Source organism: Caloenas nicobarica, chromosome 2, assembly GCF_036013445.1.
Source record: "Caloenas nicobarica isolate bCalNic1 chromosome 2, bCalNic1.hap1, whole genome shotgun sequence".
NCBI lineage: Eukaryota > Metazoa > Chordata > Aves > Columbiformes > Columbidae > Caloenas > Caloenas nicobarica.
The window spans coordinates 35,271,241-35,291,025 of NC_088246.1; the positions used below are offsets into that span (position 1 = coordinate 35,271,241).

Consider the following 19,785-nt stretch of genomic DNA (forward strand, 5'->3'; position numbering starts at 1 on the left):
TAATTAATAGATGTAAGTAAGAAACTAAACAATTATAACTAACATCAATTATTTCTTAGTATAGATGTATGTCAAAATTTTCAAAAATTGTAAGGCATATGTAACATTTATGTGAATATAAGCAACAGAGCATTCAGTCTTGGGATCACTTAAGGAGGATGATCCCCAGAGCTCCCTAGCGCTAATAAAATAAAGAATGCCGCTTAACAGTGTAATTGACTCTGCTGTTAAGTTTATTCCTCCGTTTCAGTGGTGCAGCCCTGCAAGGGGCTGAGGTGCAGGGCTTGGGGGTCCTGCCATCCAGGGGATGGGACAGCTGGTCCTGCGTGGTTAATTCCAGTCTAACAACACAGGCAGCTTCTCTTGCCTACTGGTAATTGCCTGACAGTGATAGTTCATGGCACAATTAGAAAAGAAATTTTTGTGACATCCTCTCAAATCTGGTCAGAAACGCAGAGGGTCAGTGCAAAATCTGCTGGAAGCAACAGCGCTGGCACATTTTTTGGCTGCGGGGTCGCAGCTTCAGGGCTGGTGCTGTTGGCCCTGTGCAGTTGCAGTGGTCTGAATGGGACCCTCCAAGCCAAGGCCCCCAGTCCCCTGTCCAGGGAGTTGAAAAATGAGAAATGTGGTCAATGGAGCACAGAGGCAGGTTCATGAACCATGGTATGAAATACTGAGTTCTGTCGCGGTAGCTCAGCCCTCCGAAAACAATGCAAAACCAGAATAAAACAACTTGGTTGTTTACCATACCAAAAGATTGATCCAGTGAGAAATACATGAGTCTGCAGAAACCCAGGGAGTAGTTTTTTCCAAGATAATAAACATTAAAGAAATCTTTTTCAAATGAACCATGCCACAGGCCAGGTACATGGTTTGAAGAGAGGGCATTTGAGGCTGTGGGATACAGTCAGAAGTATCACCAGGTCTTAGTAGAATAACAAGTTGTATGTCCTTAAATGAACAGTCCCAGGTAAGAGGTAACAGTTAATGTGTGTGACAAAAGTAGTATTCATTTCTTCCATTCTGTTTAGCTATGTACCTTATCCAAAACTCTCAATTAATTTCAGGGTATTTCAATCCATCGCCAATTTCTGATTCCCCCAGGTGACATCCTTGATAACAAATCGATAAATAGATTTCCCTTCTGGTGTTGCACCTGCTTACAGAAATTTGAACAAATAGCCTGAATGGAACTAAGCAAGTACCTGCATTTGTGATAATTTACTTTTTATGGACTAAGAAAAAATATAATAAAATATAAATCTCAATTCTTAGATCCTCATCCTGAGGAAGAGTGCCCACACATCCTCAGGAGATCTCTGTTTAGGATCAGCACTGTGCTGCAGAATCGCTCACTCCAGTAGTGATCTCCCACAGTAATAGCACACATTTCATCAGCCATCGTGTTTTTCCAGGGAGTGGCAATGCGTGATTCATTTCAAATGCAAGTCTCTGCTAAAGCTTATTTTGAGAAATCAAGCCAGGAAGTTGCACTGAACTGCATTGCCATGGAAATGTTCGCTGAGGAGGGAGGACACAAAAACAGTGAAACTTGCATTTTAAGGATGTTACTGGTGGTTGTGTGCACGCTGAATAAAGGATACCCACACCAGGAATATTTCCATCTTTTCAAGAAAAAACTTTGGAGCAGAAATCTATCCACTTGAAAGCCACAAGCCAACATAGGGTAGTTTCCAGATGCTTCTCCTTAATTAGAAGAGACAGAAACATAGGTCTGGGTATTAGTGGAGAGTTTTTGGGCTACGCAGCTATCAAAGGCTTCTAAGACTGTTATCAAAACTGGCCGCTAACAGGAGACATTTAGGATTGAACACTCACCTTGAGCCCTCAGTCTGCATGGAAATGCTCTCTGGGTGCACTGTGTAGTCCAAACTCACAGCAGGCGGTTACTTCAGGACAAACTGGCAGAACATTGTGTCAGAGAAATACACATCGTGAGCATGATCTGTGTTGGGATCTGTCTGGTACACGCTCCATCTCCTGAGCTGAAACACCAAGTGTAACACTTCTGTGTTAGAAGATCCTTCTGCGTTCCTCCTGCATGAGAAGATACTCTTATAGCAGAAGGGAGAAAACCAGAAACTTTTGCCTTTGCGACAGACAGCTTTTGGTACGGGACGAGATTTGGCTACCTCAGATAAATAACTGAAGTGAGACAATCAACACGAGAACTTCACAGCCACAACTTAAAAAAAAATGCACATAATAAGTGAGTAATAACACAAAAGATAGTTGTCTGAAAGGAACACACAATAGTTGTATGCTGCTTAAACATCTGTGAGAAATTCCTCAGGCATGATAGTAAGATAAGAACTCACTGAGCAGGCCACCACAAGGTGTCAGCATTGCAGAATGGTTATTCCTACCAGGTACAGAAAAGGTCCTGTAAATGTTTGGCATTAGACTTTTTTTTTTGGTATGATGGTATAATCTGGCCTTACTGTTTTCAGCCACTGACATTACGAAAATTGGCTGCAAAGGGGAATTTCTTAAATGGCTGTATTTTTCGGTCTCTATCTTAAAAACTTTTCTAAATGCTTGAATGGAGCCAGTATTAACAGCAGTACTAATGGTGTATAATGCTTTGTAGCCGTCAGTGGGTTGTTTCGGGCTGCATCCAGCCTGGCTAGAAAACGCTCACTGAAATCCAGCTTGCATCTTAACATGTCAGGAGGTTGTTAAACCCTCATGCTGGCTGGAGAAGGGTCTGCTGGCTTCAGTTCTGTGGAGGAAGTCGGAAAAAAAGTGTGAAACTATTTTGGGCTTCCATTTAGAAAAGAGGGATACTTGGGGTAGCAAATCTTTTTAAAGGTGTCCAGCAACATAAGCCAAATCGCCAGCGAAAGAATGAACTTTTTTGCCCTGTTTCCTTTTAACGGCATAAAAGATCTGAGCAGGTTTTTTTGTTTGCTTTATTTGTACTTCACATTAAAATTCATCTCCTGTTTTTGGTGGGATGCTCTGTAGTTTTCACCTACACCATTCTGTCCTCCTGAACATTTCCTGTTGCAAACAACAGCTTTCCGGCAATCCTGCTGGTACAGTTGTCACCAGCCCTGTCACTGGCCCTGCCACCATGCCAGCAGCCGGTGACAGGCTTAGCAAAGAGCAAGTGACTGTGTCCTGCTTAGGGGAGGGTGCCAAGGGTGCGGTGGCTGTGGTTTAGGGTACCTGAAACTTTATCTAAAGATCTACCTCTGAAAACCTTATGATTATTTGATTATTTTCCACATTATTTTAAGAAAATTATCAGAAAGACTAGGTTAGGATCGTGTCTGATAGATTGTGGTTGGCTAACGTGTCATCTAGCGTTGCCTCCAACAATAATATGGAGGACAGTTTGCATGAAACTGCATGAACTAAGTGCTTCTAACTTTAAATTGTAGGTTAGATGGCAGGCACAGAACTTTATTTCTTTTACAATAATGATAATGAAGACTTAGGAATAGATAATGTTTCTTGTGTGTCTCAAAAGTATTCTTCTGTAATAGTTTATTGTGAACCATCTGGTCTCATCAATGTTTTATCAAAATCCATCTGGCTGTTATATTGCTCAAGCTATTCAGTCATAGGACTTCCTCATAAATTAGCCAAAAGGAATGGCTATCAAAATGTTATGTAGGAGCCCTAAACATTTGTCTATGTCCTATATAAACAGTTATTTTAAAAGCATATTATTCTACATTAAACTACAAAAGCCTATAAAAATGTGTCTAACAAAATCTGAAATGAAGCTTATTCCCTATGCTTCTTTTTATTTTTATTTTTTTTTCATCTTTAGTTCTCAGCTGGTTGGAACAGGACCTACAAAGTCAAATGGTGAACCATATTAAAATAACAAATATTAGGATTTTTTTTTTCGATAAAACATTGCAGACAGAGGATACCTGCCACTGAGCCTTGAAAAAATGAGGACATTCATCATTCTATCTCTGCACACAAACACCTTTGTGACTGTAAGCACTTTGGCAGGGTTCTTTCAAATATAACTGTAAGGCATATGGCTCTATAGAACAAGTACAGTTGTGCAGTGCCTAGTACTACAGGCAGCTAGGTACAACTGATTGTAAATGACTACATAATACACATTGATTTAGTAGATGGTACCTCCACTCATTATTGTTCCACTGTTACATTTTCAGATCGATAAAAAATGTGATCCTAAAATTAGGGCAGTTCATATTGATTTTGTTATTTGCAGACAACCTTGACGTTAAAGTGGAAGGAATAACTAAGAAAAGCACATCTATGGAATACATAGAAAGCTCACGACAAAATTGGCAAAACAAGAGGAGTTAAATGATCCATGGGGAAGAGCCTGTGACTGACGCTGTCTGTACAGAGGAAAACTGTAAGGAACAGTTTTCTCTGATTAGCTTCCCAGGTTTATTCTGCTTCACACAATTCCTCTTGTATCCTCTGAATGGATGTGTATGCACAAGTGCCCTCCAAAACACTCACTATCTGACTGTGGGAGCAAATGATTTGGGTGGAATTGTCCAAAGAATCCACAGTGTGCGATTGCAGCTCCTTGCAGGGCAGCCGAGCACGGCTGTAGCCAAACCTTGCAAAATGTTCAAAAGCTAACAATATTTCATTGAATAACACCTGACAAGTGTTTTCATCTACTACAACATTTGTAGCAATAACTTTATTATGATTTAAAACACACGTTATCTCTTTTTTGTTGTTGTTTTGTTTTGTTGGGTTGTGTGTGTGTACGTCCTTTGGTTTGTTTCCAAGTTATTTTGCAGCTCCTTAACCCCCATTCTCATTACCTGTTTACTGTCAGCTTCATCTCTGTTTCAGAACTGAAAAACTCTAATTCCTGTTCCAGGGCATTCTGAAAGGACTTCCTCTAGGAGAACAAAGTAAATGCATTTTTTTAAGTACCCACAAAGACAGAAATTGAGGATTTTATTTAGAGATCTTTGAAGCAGGCCGTGGGCCACAAAATCAGCAGATGCACCAAGGAGAAGACCACAAACAGCAAAGAAGTGAGTGGCTGCAAAGGCTCCTGAGGAGCTGCAAGGCTGCGTTGCTACTAAAGGGTGAGTCCGGGCTCCTGGGGCTCCCCAGGGTCTCTGCAGCAGGAGCTGCCAGGCACTGTCTGCACCCTCAGCAGTGGAAATGTACACCACATGGGGGAACAAAAGGAAAAAAACCCCAAACCTACCCTGTTTCTAATTCATCCCCATTGGGTATGAAGACTAAGGTTTCTTTTTAAAGCCATTTCATTTTTCGGCTTGCTGCTGCTGCCTCCTAGTTTCAGCACACAGACGGCCTTATTTTCAGTGTCTTACAGACAGCACGGTAAGAACATACCTGAGTTTTCCCCACCGAAGGGACACAGGGTCAAGAGAACGAAGTTCTTTTTGAAACATGGAGCAAGGGAGCACCAGTGGTGTCCTGCAAATTTGTACAGGTGGTGGCAAGGGCTGGAGTCATGCAACACCAGGTCATTGATGCCGTTTGTTATACTGGAGTTACATACAGACCAGGTCTGCACTATGCTGGAAGAAAAACCCACATATGAAACAAATTGCTGGTCTGTTCTCTGACAATTAAAAACTTATTTTATTTGTTCTATGATAGGACTGAAACCGCTGTCCTTGCTGCTTGTACTGCCCTTGTTTGTCTGAATGACACATTGATTTGGGCAAGTAGCATCTGTAATGTGTGATGCAAGTGACCTTGGGTGGATGGCTTTCTTATTGCCAGTACTACCCTCTTTGCAACTGGGAGACAGGAATGGGCTTCCTCTTACGGAACTGGTCGCAGTCAGCTTGAGCTGGGGCTTATTTTGCTCTTCCGCAGTTACTGTCCAGCCTCAGCACTGCCCGTACACCACGGTGTGAGCAATGCAGTTCCTAAGAAAGGAGGAAGAGCAGTTGTGTCCTGAGAGGAAGCATTAGTATGAAAGGAAACAATGAGCAACTGGTACTGGGAAAGCATGAACTGCAGCCATTCTTTTGGCTGGGGCCTCGTGACTGCACACTTCAATACTGAGAACCTTATTTCAACAATATATATGCTTTCTTCTCGTTCCTTTCCCCCATCATTTTAAACAAACAATTCCTGTTGGTATCTAGACCAAAGTATTCACATGAGCATGAGCTTCAGGAAGCTTTGCAGCTGGATAAAATATAATGGAGCTCCTACTATGGCCTTTCTTGTGACGTGACATGTCCAGATCTCTTTTCCAGTTTCTGATATTCACAAAAGGTGAGAATATAACATCCTTGAGCTCTCCACCCTCCATCAACTTTGACTGAAGTTTTACTCTCTCTCCAAAATGAAAAAGAACAGGTTAAGGATGGGCTGCGCTCACTATCCTCTGGTAAGTAGAGAACTCAGAAAAAGTCAAGGTTGTTCTAACTGACCTACTTGTGTTGCACTTTCTCAAGCGAAGTCCTCATTGGAAGTTTTTGCCATGAAAGAACTTTAGAATTTGGTGCACTATTTTTGAACTTAATCAGAAAAATGATTTTCCCATCCAAAAAACCTATATTGCTATTACAATATATAGCTCTAGTTGCTTTCACAAGATTTGTTTCACTTTACTATTGCAAGTAGCAAACAATGAATAAAAGCAGGATGATCTCTTGACTTCACTCTATCTTCAGTCTGTCAATGGCTGAAATGATAACAAACCTAAGAGTAAACAAACCAGTAAATCTCCCTCAGCTATTAGGCAGGTTCTCATCTCTTGATAAATCTACATAATCTTCCTTGCTCTGGGCAGCAATCTAGGCATGCCAGACATATCCTCATAAAACCTTAGAAGGACAGGATTTTTCAAGGCATGTGCTGCAGTAATTCAAACTAGATTTACTGCAGCCTTTATCATGGCTTCTTTTTTACCAACACAAGTTAAAAGGTAAGAAATTTGTAATTTAGGAAAGCAATTTTTTATTAAAGTAATTTTAATCAAGTGTTAACTAAGCAAAAAATGTTTTCAAATTCTAACAGCCGATCTGAGTAATACAGCAAGTGAAATATCAGCTCAAAAAAATCCTCAAAGAGAAATAGTGCCCAAACGTGTGAGAAAGCAAGTAATTCCTGAAGTCTGTGAAATTACGGACAGAAATGTCAGCTGACGTTCATACACACCATCTTGTCTTCCAGGAATTTATTATTGTTTCAAGGGCCTGTAAAAACTTAGATCAATGAACCCACAGAGTCAAATTCTTGGTTAACTTCAGCCTCAGTTAGCTCAGTAGGGCAATGTTGATTTACCTCAAATGAGGGTTTACACATAGCAATTTCAAATATTTTCCTTGGTACAGACTAAGCAAAGATACAAATTCATAAGTATACAGTAGAATTTGGTAGCAGGCCAGCTTTTAACCTTATTTAAAAAACTGAGAGTAACCCTACAAATTCCTATGCATCTGCTGCACTAGAGGGGGTCTAAGTTAAAAATCAACAAATTGAGCATGGAGAGCAATGTTTGACAGATGAAAGAAATGTAACAGAGGCATTAAAAAAAAAAAAGAAAAGAAAAAGAAGCCAAGATATGACAGCTACTATGCAGAGCAAGCTTTGCTCAGCTGTCAGTGTTTTTCCTCACGCTATGGTGGTTTGAATCATTTTGCAGCAAGCAAAATGACTTTAAAATGGAGATTACTGTAAATGAACAGACAACTGAGCTTAAACACAAATTGGGTGCAAGGTCTATAGGAGCCGAATTTACCTTACCCTTCTGTAGAGCAGAAACAGGCTGTTTCGCCTGGGTAGCGCTGACCACGCTGTGGGTTGGTGCATGTTATTACCACCAGGAGCAACCATGAGGGATCCACCCCACATTCTGATCCCTGTAAGAGAAGTTCTGATCATCTGGGCATCGATAATGAAGATCCCGTACCGTCTTCCTCTCCTTTTTATAATTATGAAAAAAATATTGCTGCTTCTGTAAACGGCTATTTTCCCAGCAATTTGAACAAAATGCTAGTTAATTGAGGTACCAATGAAAGAATATTAGATTTGCCCAGAGAGGTGGTAGATACCCCATCTCTGGAGACATTCAAGGCCAGGCTGGATGGAGCTCTGAGCAACCTGATCTAGTTGAAGATGTCCCTGCTCAGTGGAGGGTGCTTGGACTAGGTGAGCTTTGAAGGTCCCTTCCAACCGAAACTGTTCTGTGATTCGACAAAATTAATCAGCAATGACGTGATTTCCACTGACACAATGAGGAAGTTTCAAAGTTCTTAGCCCAATACAGAACCAAAATGGCTGGATTTCAACAAACATGAGCTGATTCTTGCCCACTACAAAAACTGTTCTTCTATTGGCCTCTGTCCTTATTCTGCCATGTACAACAGCTGAGGATATTTTGTGTGGTAACAGTTTTATCGATCCAATTTTCCCAGCTCTTCCTGAACCTCCATGCTCCTTCCCACCAAATCTTTGCACAGACTGAGCCTGGAAAATGCTGCAGAACTGCCGTCAGGAATCACAGGTTGGTCAGGAATTACACTCACTGTACTCCCACGGTTTTCAAGATCCTAATCCATCCGTATTGCATCTTACATGTATATGGTGAGATCATGAGACATAGTTGAGATGCGATTAGCAGAGCTGTCCTGATTTCTGAGGCAGAAAACACCACATTGATACAGTTTCCTTCCAGTTATTTATTTTATCCAGTAAATACTATGTTTCTTTGTTTTTAAAAGTTGTTTTATGGAGAGCACATGGCTTATGGTCTCCAGATTCATGCTAAAGCATAACATTTATGCTGCACGTCTGCCTACTAAAAACTGCTTGTAAGAATCACCTTCCAGCTGTAAATGAATTCCATCCGCTTACCCCTTGCCCTGCCTCTGTGTGTGGTGTAATAGCCATGCGACACTGCTGTACCGTGCGTGCAGGTAATTGGTAAGCAACTGGAACATTGCACAACTCCCAGACAGGTTGTAAGAGTGATAAATAAAGCTCCTGGCAGATGGAATCTCTTTCATGCTTGCCATTTTCACAAGTGTAAAAAGCACAGATCGCTATGGCAGCTAGACTTATTTCAGCTGTCACTAACAACCTTTGAAGAAAGATGCTTATAAGCCCTGGGAAAAAGTCAGGGTGCTCTACGACCTTTTGCAAGTATGATTTATTAACATCCAACTAAATTGGTTACAGAGACAAAGATAATAAATTGAATTGTGCATCAAGGTGCCCCAACATTATTACAAACTTTTGGAGTAAGTGAAGCAGAAAACAGGAATGATCCTGACTACAGAAAGTTTCCTCACAAATCTGAAAGCCACTGATAATTCTAACACATAAGATACGTTTCTTCATTCTGAAATCACTAATGCCCCATCAAAACAAACAAATCCAGCATCTAACAGCTTTGCATATGTAATACCTCATATTTGTGGTATATTTTTCCGATACTGGAACTAGTAAAATACTGTTAACACAAATAGGAGACTGCCTGATTCTCAGGGATAGCAGCCGTCTGAAAGGTGTGGAGCTGAAGGAGCTCATCACCTCTTGTGGTCAGCCTCCCAAACATTCTTATAAGCTTTGATACGGTTTTGGTTTAGACAACAAAAACACCAAATCCACAATTTATATAAAAAAGGAACAACTTAAAATAACTTTTTAACATATGGCAACTATTTATGTGGAAAATTTATCTTATTGCTTTCAAAAGCCGCAGCAAGAACGGTATCTAAGAACTGAGCAGTACAATAATACATATAGTGATAAGTTACAGCATTTACTAAGTTTCAACAGATAAACCTTATAACGTGCAGTTTCTTATGCTGCTGGAGTAAGTTGCACCCACCAGTAGCTAGAAAACAGAAAGGATGAATTAGTGAATACTGTGAAATTTATTTACAGTAGGCATAATCCATGAATGAAAACACACCTAATAAGAAAATAAATCCCTTCCATCTTAACTTCACTCCTCTGAATAGCACCATCTGATTCTAGCCCTTGCAAGATGTATTCAGCTGTGTGGAGAAGCTGGATTTCATCCTTCTCTCTGTTATATATGCACTGTGGGCCGAGTTTCACACTCCTCTTCAGCTTGCCCCCTCTGTACGAGTTGTACACGCAAAAAAAACCCAAAACAAAACGTATTGGACAAAATAAGATATGCTGAAAATGTCCTGCTCTGTAAAGCTGGTCATCTAGAGAGATGACAGTAGAGATTTCCACAAAAGCGGATGTAAGAACATTAATTAGGAGTGTGCTGAGCAGATGTAGCTGCATATTTCTGTAGCCACCCTTACCAAGCTGTGGTCTCACTGGCTCCAGAGTGCAAGTGGGAAGGAAGTCTTGTTCACAGTCAAGGAAAACACACAGAAGTAGGCCACAATGTGTTGGGTTTTTTTTTTTCTTTTTCTTTAACCGCAGCTTTTAGGCATGATTTCTCATTTAAAAGTTTGTTAAAATGAACTGTTTTCCTATTCTTGAGAATGTCTTTATTTAAAGAGAAAATGGGACACTGAATAAGGACTTTCAGATATGAGGGGCCACAGAGAAAACCTAAACAGAACCGTAAAAAAGTGAGAGCAGGTGACACAGGAAGGGGAGAAGTTTTTGTTAGGTTAGTTTTCGGGTGTTTGTTGGTTTTGGTTTTTTGTTTTTTTTTTTTTTTAGACCAGCACTGGGCCTTTGTGCAACTCCAAAGCTGTCCCCAGTTGTATGTCCTGACCTCACAAATTTGTGTTCCTTTCTGTACAGTGATCTGGCTTCAACACTAAACTGCCAAACGATAAGGTGACCGTGTCTGCAACCACAACCTCCTTCAGGAGCCAAGTTTTAAAAGAAAGCGGCAATCCTGCTTCCAGTCCTTCAAAGAAAACGTGGTGGTAGAAGAAAAGACCTCTAGGACGTTTTCTTCTCAAAATTTCAGCTGTTTTCATTCTTCTTTCCATGCATCTAATTTTCCAAGCTCTGTATAAGGAACCCAAGTACTTTGCTGGATCTCTATTTCAAAAAGCATCTACAAGAAGTGGATATGTGCTGGCAAACTAACATATAAAGCATGTCTCAGAGAGCAGAGATTAAGAAAGAAATACAATGGTTAATGGTGCTTTCCAGTTCTGCTCACTCTAAAGGGCTCTTTTTGCTATCAAGAGTAGCCTCCTAAACAAGTTATGCTGTTTCGTAAACCCAAACTTAAACTGCACGAAAATCAGAAACTGCAAATCTGGAAGTAGAGCTGTGGGTTTCTGTTTCTATGAACATAATTTCCCTGGATTTTTTTTCTTTCTCTGCTGTGTAAGTTCAAAACCGAGCCAGTGTGTTAATACCTGATAAGGCCTGAGCTCCTCCATCATCTCAACATAAGTTTATAGTGAGTTTTTGACTTTGTGAATGGGAAGGAAGGCAGTGCTAGATGAGTGCTTCTCAAAGTGCTCTCCAAAATGACATTAAGTAATATTTATAGAGTCATCACATAAAGAGCTATCAGAGCAGGCAATGGTCATCAGGAAATTTTGAGAGTGATCCTTTGAGCTAAACAGCTTGGGGATCACTGCTGGGCAAGAAAGGAGCCAGTAAGTTGCCTAATAAGTTCTTTTTACCATTCAGGGTGGAAATGGGGGAAAAAAGTCCCTCCATGTCAGTTATTATAAACAACAGCTGTCTTAGTTATATTGCAGAAAGCTAATGTACGTTCTGCACCCATTAACACATCTGAAGTTTTGGGGAAGAAAATTACCAAAATTTCATATTTTACCAAGAATAACTGTATGGGGTATATTAAGGTTTGTGAATTATGAATATATTTTTATGCAGAAATACACAGAAGTAACAGAGAGACAATTTTCTTCCACTTCTTAATATTCAGCTGATAGAAGTTTAACAACTAAACCAAATTGTTTCGTACAAAAGTAAGCAGGGCCAACCATACCTGCAGTTGGAAACATGGGATCATTCACAACTGGTTACACCAGGTTTGCAGGTGCATATCAGAAATTTACAAAAGGAGATTTTGCTTCATGTATTTAAGAAATGCCCTGGATTATTCTCAGGCATTATTTTTCTCAAGACAATGGTAAAATACTGAAGTTTACCTTCTTTACATGGAAATTTTGCTGAAGAAAATTTTGTATAAGGCACTCTTCTGCCCAATGCTTCTTGTCATTAGTCAAATGTATTTTAGATTGTAAAATAGAAGGCAACACTGCCAGTCTGAGTTCTCAAAAATCATGACTCATGCACCCAAAATGAGATTAGTTTCATTAAATATCTGACGATTTTAATGCATTACAGTTTTTTTAACTTCGACTTTTGGTCTCCATCCTTTAAATTTCAGATGCTATCAACTATTAGGTCATATGACAAAGTATGAGGAAATCCTCTCCATATATAGAAAATACAAACCCAGCAATCAGACAATAATCACAGTAGCTGCCAAATATGATGTTAAGCAAGTTTAATGCATCCTCCACAAATTTTCCTCCCTTTCTGGAAAGCTTTTTTTTTTTTTTTAAAATTATTTCCCCTACCATCTTTTGTTGTTAAATGAATGTTATTTTTAGTACAAATGATAATTACCAACAACAAAGTTAAGTACAAATATCAACTCATTTCTGTGCCAAGTTTTGCCAGTTAATACAAGAATAAAAACACAGGACGGGAACAAGCTATGAAAGATCCTCACTTTCCTTGAAAAGTCAAACAGCTCCCAAAGGTTGAGATTTCCTTTGGAATCAAAGCCCAGATTTTGTCTTCACGTTGATGTGAACCTTGTGTTGTTGTAAGCTGCCGGCATGGTAGTCAAGTCTTTAAAAGACACATTTAAAAGAAAGAATTATGCTAACTTCTTTGGTTATAAATTACAGAAATGATAGTGAGGCAGAGTTCCTGGGCAAAGTGAAAAATGGTGAAACAGCATCTGTCTGCCTCCACAACAATGGGGCTTCAAGGTAACAAAAAGCAAAATTCAAATATGCGTCTATTCTGACATCACAGATTTGGTTTAAAATGGAAGCATTCAGAGTATTTCCTTCATGTTACATATAATACACGGATCTGGTTTTAATAGGTTTTGTTTAGAACAACACAGCACATAGTAAAGTGCAAGCTTTTCTAAGCTACTAGTCCCTCTAGGAGTCTCCCTTATCCGTGCCTGTCCAGCCGTTCCAGTCATAAGCCAGTTAAACATCCCAACAACATTTGGGTTTATTTTGTGCCATTAAAGTGGCATGTAAGAAAAAAAAAAATGGGGGAGTGTGGTGGTGACATATAGATCTGTAACGTGGAAACCATATTGTTGCCAGTGTCACGGACGCATGGAACAGACTTGAAGAATCTTGGATCAGGCTTGAGTTGCAGATCGGTAGGAATGCAAATTATTCTGTTAATGATTGTGATATTATGATTTGATGGAAAAAAATACTGCACACCTCTATAACCTTCATTCAAAAGTGCTACATTTGTTTTCTGGTAAATTTCTGACCTATGGTTTAGTAGTTTCACAAATCTAGAAATATGTATAAAATTACAGGAAAGAGATGCAATTGATTTAGTGCAAGACACTTGAATATTTATCTGAACATAACAAACCAACAGAGGAAGATCAAAGACTCCATACATTTCTCCATAAGGCAGATGGTCATTTTTAAAATATAAGATCTTAAATATGCTGTTTATTTCTTAAGAGGTAGAAAATATTAAAATATTAAGAAAAAATTTCTAGCTTAAAACAATCAGTTTGCTTACTTTTTAAAAAGTCTTACTGTTGCCATTTTTAGGTTAATAAAGACAAATGAAGCTGTGGAAGCACAGGATTTTGTGCTCTGTATAGGTTTTACTTACTGGGAAAAGAGAGAGCGTCTTCATCTAGTCAGTGCTCAAGCAGTATATACAAAGGATCTCCTCCCTCCTTTTGCCCTGTGGGGGGCTATAAATCTGAAGATTCCCAGCGGAAAAGTTTGGCGATTCCTGAATTTCTAGCACTACATTTAGCTGGGTACAGTTTATGTATAAGGCCGTAGAACCACTGATGTGAGCTCAGAACTACCTCTTCCATAATGCTAACAAGAAAGCTAACAGAAACAAAAGCTTATTTAAATCTTTTCTACAGGCAGCAAAAGATCATACTCAGATTCCGGCACCAGCTGATAAATCTGTTTCAGCAATTTACACCAGCCCATAGTCAGCTGAACTGTGGAAGCCTACTTACAGTTTGAGTTACTAAGGCTCGCACTCTGATTTCTCAGCACAGCTTAGGAGATGCTGATGCTACTGCCTTCAATGTAATTCAATAAGGCATAAGTTAACTCAGAACTGACATTATTACACATTGGAAAAGTAGTGTAAAAGCTCCTCTTTTCCCTCTCGCTGATAACGTTCGGTACTATTTATTAAATATTTTATAAAAAGAAGTCAGGGTATTTATACATTCAAACAATCACTGCAATAGTCAGAATAAAGAAAAGAATTATCAGATTCTAAATTAAGCACAATTCTGGAGATATGCACACTTGCACACATACACACGCCCCACACATATATTATATGCATGTGTGTGTGTGTATATATATATATAGGTTTATATATATAGATACATTTTATATATACTTCTTTTAAATCAGATCTGAGAATACAGCACAGAATATCTTCATGTAGCTCCTCTTTCACCAGAGGACAGGATTGTCCAGTTTGGAAAAACCAGGTTCTTTTCTAAGGTCCATGTAGGTTCCGTTGCTCACCCAGGAGTCATCATTGGATTTCCTATCAAAGATTAAACAAATGCCTTAAACATAAAGCTTATATTCGCTGTACATGTGCTGTGTAATGCCACGTGGCGCTGTGCACAGGTACCCAATCCAGCCCATGAACCAGGTGCAGTGCAACTCAGTTCATCCTTCAAACAAAGCAATAGATCTTGGAGAGTGGAAATGGTGTGTCTGCACTGGGCCTCGGAGACCCAGCTCTGTAGCCTCGGGTTCAGCTGAGATCAACATACTTATTCCACATGCCAGGGCTTAGCACTTAAAACTACAGTCAGGGTTTATTTCACGGTCTCAAAGGCAGCTTTGAGTGGGAAGTGGAAACTTTTTACCTCTCCAAACATGGCTCACCACAGTTATTACAGAAAGAGAGCCTATAGCTCTCAGTGAAGAGGCGAGATTCATTGCACTTGGTACTGTACCCTGAAGGAATCAGTCTGCTTTTAATCCAGTGTGCAACGTTTTTGGCACAACATCTAATTACTATTTTAAGTAAATCCAGGCCTGTGATTTGTTGAAGAGAGAAATCACTATTGAAAAGCCAAATGCATAATTCATATCTACTCTGACACTGTGTAACACTTCTACTATATAGTAATTAAATTCTTTATTCTGGTATTTAAATCTACAGCACAAATCTCAGTTTTGAAATCCTCATTGTGAGGACTCAAATTCTCATCCTTATTCACTATTCTCATTGTGAATATGTAATTAAGAAGTGTTAGACTTTGCCTCTATCCTACTGGAAGCAACATTTGCTTCTCTTTAGTAGGTGTGATTTGACGTGTGATGAGTTAGCTCACCAGCTCAAACATGTAGTGATCTGAGCCATTCCCTTTTTGCACCTATTTGCACTTATTTCAAATGTTTCTGTGTTCCTCAGAAGTACAGTACCTATCTATCCAGCAAAAAATTAGGATCCCAGACCTGTTAACTGTGATACACAGGCCCATACAACATTCGCCTGGGCTCCACCTCTTTCATTGCAGGAGAACAGAGAAGCTGGAGGGCAAAAGGCCAAGTCCTCACCAGCATTCAGTTTTGTATTTCAATGGCTGAAGTCTCCCCTTAATTGATTTACAACAAGAAGAAATAAAGTGCCCTCTGAATGATAATTCTCTCTCCATGAAATAGGGGAAACATTCAAAAACAGCCCTGAAAATTAAAGGCTCCAACTCTGCACACTTCTGCACAAGTCAATCCCACTGAATTCAGCAGAAGTTCAGCACAGGGAATTAAGCTAAATCCAGCTACTTCACCTTGCTTGAAAGAATCAAAGATGCTACATTAACTCAGGCAAATTCAAACATAGGATAAATATCAACCACCATCAAGGCAAGAAAAATTAGAAAGAAATTCAGGGATGCACTAATGAAAAAGCAATACATAATCCTGAGTTTTAACTAAGTCTGGAGTGTTCTACGTTGCCAAAGTACAAAAATCAAGAATATCGAAGAAATCTGGAAAACAAATGGAGCCTGCTCTATGGCAGTTTAGAAGGAGATCTATAATAAGAATTTCAATAAAGGATAGCATATGCTAATTGTTATATTGTACCTGAAAAATCTAGGCTGATGCTCCAGATTGTTTTCTTCTAGCACCTTCCGTCGTTCTCTCTGTAGCTGCTCGATCCTCTGCTTTTGCATCTCAGCTCCCTCAATATTCCCTTCTTCTAGAAACCTGTAGCACCAGCAGTGGTAAGAGACACAATTGGTCCTCCTGTCCCCCATCTTTCCCAGGTCCTCTAGAGCTCCAGAATTTAATCTTTACAGCGGGCATTTCGCAGTGTTTGAAAAGTAAACAGCCACATCTGTAGACAACTGCACTATCCAAAAGCACTTAAAGAGAAGTAACTGATAACATGCTCAGAGTCATCATTATGTTATGCTATATTATGTTATGCTATATTATGTTATTTTAGTTGGAAGTTAGCAACAGTAGAAATTCCACTGCAGAAATAAATTTCAAGTGTCTCAGATTTTGACTATTCAAACACAGTATGCTCAACATCCAGTACCTGAAGTACTGAAGTTTTAACATCTTTGGAAAGGCAGCTATCTAGAAGCATCCATGAGCCAATTTTAGGAAACACTGGTCCATAATGACTAGACCAACTCTTGATAAGTGATTGAAGTGTCAGTTTCAGATGGACGTCAATGTAGAAACAGAAACATACTGCAGGTAACTACACAAAATAACCCGAGCTTAGGGCAAAGTGAACATACAGAAGATTAAGAACTATTTGAGGAAGACATTCAAGAGTTAACACTTCTTACCTTTGGTCTGGCCTAAAACGTGTATCAGTGGATGGGAGTAATGACCTAGTTTGCGGGTCCAGCTCATTTAACTCCAGTGCAAATTGCGTAAATCCGTACCACTGTTCATAATCTTTAGGCATTGGATCTACAGAAGAAAAGAGTACATTCAGAATTCCAGTGAAATGTTCTTATCTTTAGAAGGAAAATTCCAAGCTCCCTACAGTCATTTGTTCATCTCTGAACCACAGTCTCAGTTCTGGGGGAATGAGAGGTTTTTAACAGAGTGACAAAAGAGAATGTTGCCCTTGATAATTGCACTGCAGCAAAACAGATCTCTCTTCTCTCAGCTGGATCAGAGCACAACTGTGATGAAGGCAATGCTATTATCATAGTGCTTTTTCAAACTACAGTAGACTAAACCTCACGAGTTTGGGAAAAGTTCAGATATAGCTGTCATTACAGAACTGAGTTTTGTGGGCTATCCTCCAATGTTTAACACATGAAATACACCACACTTCTCCACACGAAAAGTGGAGGCTTTAGTTCCCTTTATTTTTTCTTCCTTTTAGAGTACTCAATATCCACTTCACGCCCAAACTTGAAAATGAGGGAGAATGAAGAAAATGAAAGAAGCCATGCGATTTAGTTCTCTATAAGGTTCAGCTTGGATGTTAGGAAAAAATCCTTCATGGAAATGGTTGTCAGGCATTGGAACAGGCTGCCCAGGGAAGTGGTGGAGTCACCATCCCTGGAGGAGTTTAACAGATGCATAGACAAGGTTCTCAGGGACATGGTTTAGTGCTAGAGTTAGGTTAGGTTATGGTTGGACTCGATGATCCTGAAGGTCTCTTCCAACTGCAATGATTCTGTGATATTATTTAAATTAAATTATGTATTCTTCTAGTCTAAATTTTAAACGCTTGACAAGAATCTAATATTTCGCATAGAAAGAACAAGAAGTTGGGTCCTAATAAAGAGATTAAAATAGTAAGCTTATTCTCAAACTAATTATAAGTTCTGCACGTTAGCCATTCTGATCACTAACTTGCTCTCCATATGCAGTTTGAAGATGAAGTTGTCCCACAGTATAAGCTTTCATGCCACTTCCCAAAGAGTCGATGCACAACTTTCCCAGCTTTATCCATGACGCTGCCTTCAATCTCATGTACATTTGGATTCCAATACTTTGCCTAGAATTAGAAGGAACAAGGGGAAAAACGCACATAAGAGATCGAGTGGGACTTTGCCGTGTCAGTAGCACTATGCTGTAGAGTGGTTTTCTGAAATGAAAACCATTCATTTAGCTGCACATTACAATATCATATGCAAGCAACTGATGCCAGTACTGTTAACCAGCTTATTAAAACACTAATGTTAAGAATTGTGTTTATTTTGTTTGCCTTTTTTAGGGGCAGTACTAGGTGAAGCATACCTGACCTTGAATTTTGCTCAGTGACAGATAACACTGAATCCTAAGTTATCTGCATCTTCCCCATATTTGCAGAAAAGTAAGAGAAGGAACCGATACAGTAACCTCCAGTTCAGACAATTTACAATATCAAAGGTGTAAGATTTGCAGGCTCTTAGCTTTAAAATTTGAACTCTAAACATCCACTGCAACTCTGTAAATACATTATTTGAAGAAAAAAAAAATCATCCTGATTTTTCTTAGAGAGCACCAAGTATTCAGGAAAACAAATGAGAAAAGGAAACTTTCCTTCTGCTGCTGAGCATGCCATGCTGCATAGGTACACTGAAGTACTTGGCTTGCATTTGTAGTCTGTTTCTAAGCAAAGCACAGCGTTTCTCCAGCAATCACATACAGAAAATGTAGGTTAAGGCAAGTCTCCTAGCATGCTTTGCAAAACTATTTCTCAGGTTAGAAATTTTGGCATCATTTTAGGTTTTCACTGATTTTCCTTTTCTAGGAAGAAGTCATCTGTTGCCAAAACCTAATTTTAATATCAGTTATAAGCGCATTTCCTGAGGAAGTCATATCTTCACGCCTTGTACCAAAGTAAAAGCGATGAGTAACACCACAACGTCTCCCAGAACCTCCTTCCAGTACCTGCAAAGGGCTAGAACAGAGCATTGGGTGAAGCACCCCACGTAAGCACTGGTTCTACAGTTGCAGAATGAAGGCATGTGGTGAACCACTGTTAGCAGACACCTTGTGTGTACCCCTCTCAAACACAGAAGAGGTTTTTCATCATACTTCTTCCTTTCCCCATGCTCGCCTGCATCTCAAGTGCAATCACCTGAGAAAGCTGTTGCTTCTCTTTCTTGTCTGGCTCTGCCTAGTGAGTGGCAGTTCCTTCAGAGTTAAAAGTTTCTCAGAAAAATCACAGATAATTACAGAACTGTAGGTAGACAAAGCTTGTCTTACTGAGCTTCTGCTGAGAGCATCCATCCGCTGCTGTGTCTGTTAGAACAGGCACTGCCAGCGTTGCTGTGCTCGCTGCTGCAGTTACCTTTATGAAAGTCAGTTTGCAGTAGCAAGTGTCATCGTTAAGATTTTTGATGATGATCTCTCCATAGTGTTCAATCCATCTTTGCCCACTTAAGATGTTATGGATGCAAGATGTCACCTTGTTCCATGCAAAATGGTCTTTAAAACTGTAAGAAAAATGCGCACAAGGAAAATCTCATACTGTGTTCAAACAAGTGCATAAATTTGTGAAAAAAAATTGCAGAGAACTTGATTAGAAAAACCCCACAAAATTTTTTTTCTGGAATGCCTCATCTTCACATCCCACACCTTCTCAAAAACAAACCCTGTGACAACAATCCTGTCTCCCAGAAAATCCTTT

The 19,785-nt window shown here is 39.5% G+C and overlaps 1 protein-coding gene across 3 annotated transcripts in view; it reads right to left on the reverse strand.

The window, feature by feature from the left end:
• Positions 1–12,126: 12,126 nt before the first annotated feature.
• Positions 12,127–19,785, reverse strand: part of OSBPL3 (oxysterol binding protein like 3) — a 91,763-nt gene continuing 84,104 nt past the window's right edge. For all 3 annotated transcript variants that reach the window (XM_065627451.1, XM_065627453.1, XM_065627450.1), the window contains 5 exons: positions 19,447–19,591; positions 18,021–18,165; positions 16,994–17,120; positions 16,275–16,397; positions 12,127–14,718 (listed from right to left, as the gene is read on the reverse strand). In XM_065627451.1, the coding sequence (XP_065483523.1) occupies positions 14,622–14,718; positions 16,275–16,397; positions 16,994–17,120; positions 18,021–18,165; positions 19,447–19,591 (637 nt within the window). In that variant the 3' untranslated portion in view covers positions 12,127–14,621. The remainder of the gene's footprint in view (positions 14,719–16,274; positions 16,398–16,993; positions 17,121–18,020; positions 18,166–19,446; positions 19,592–19,785) is intronic.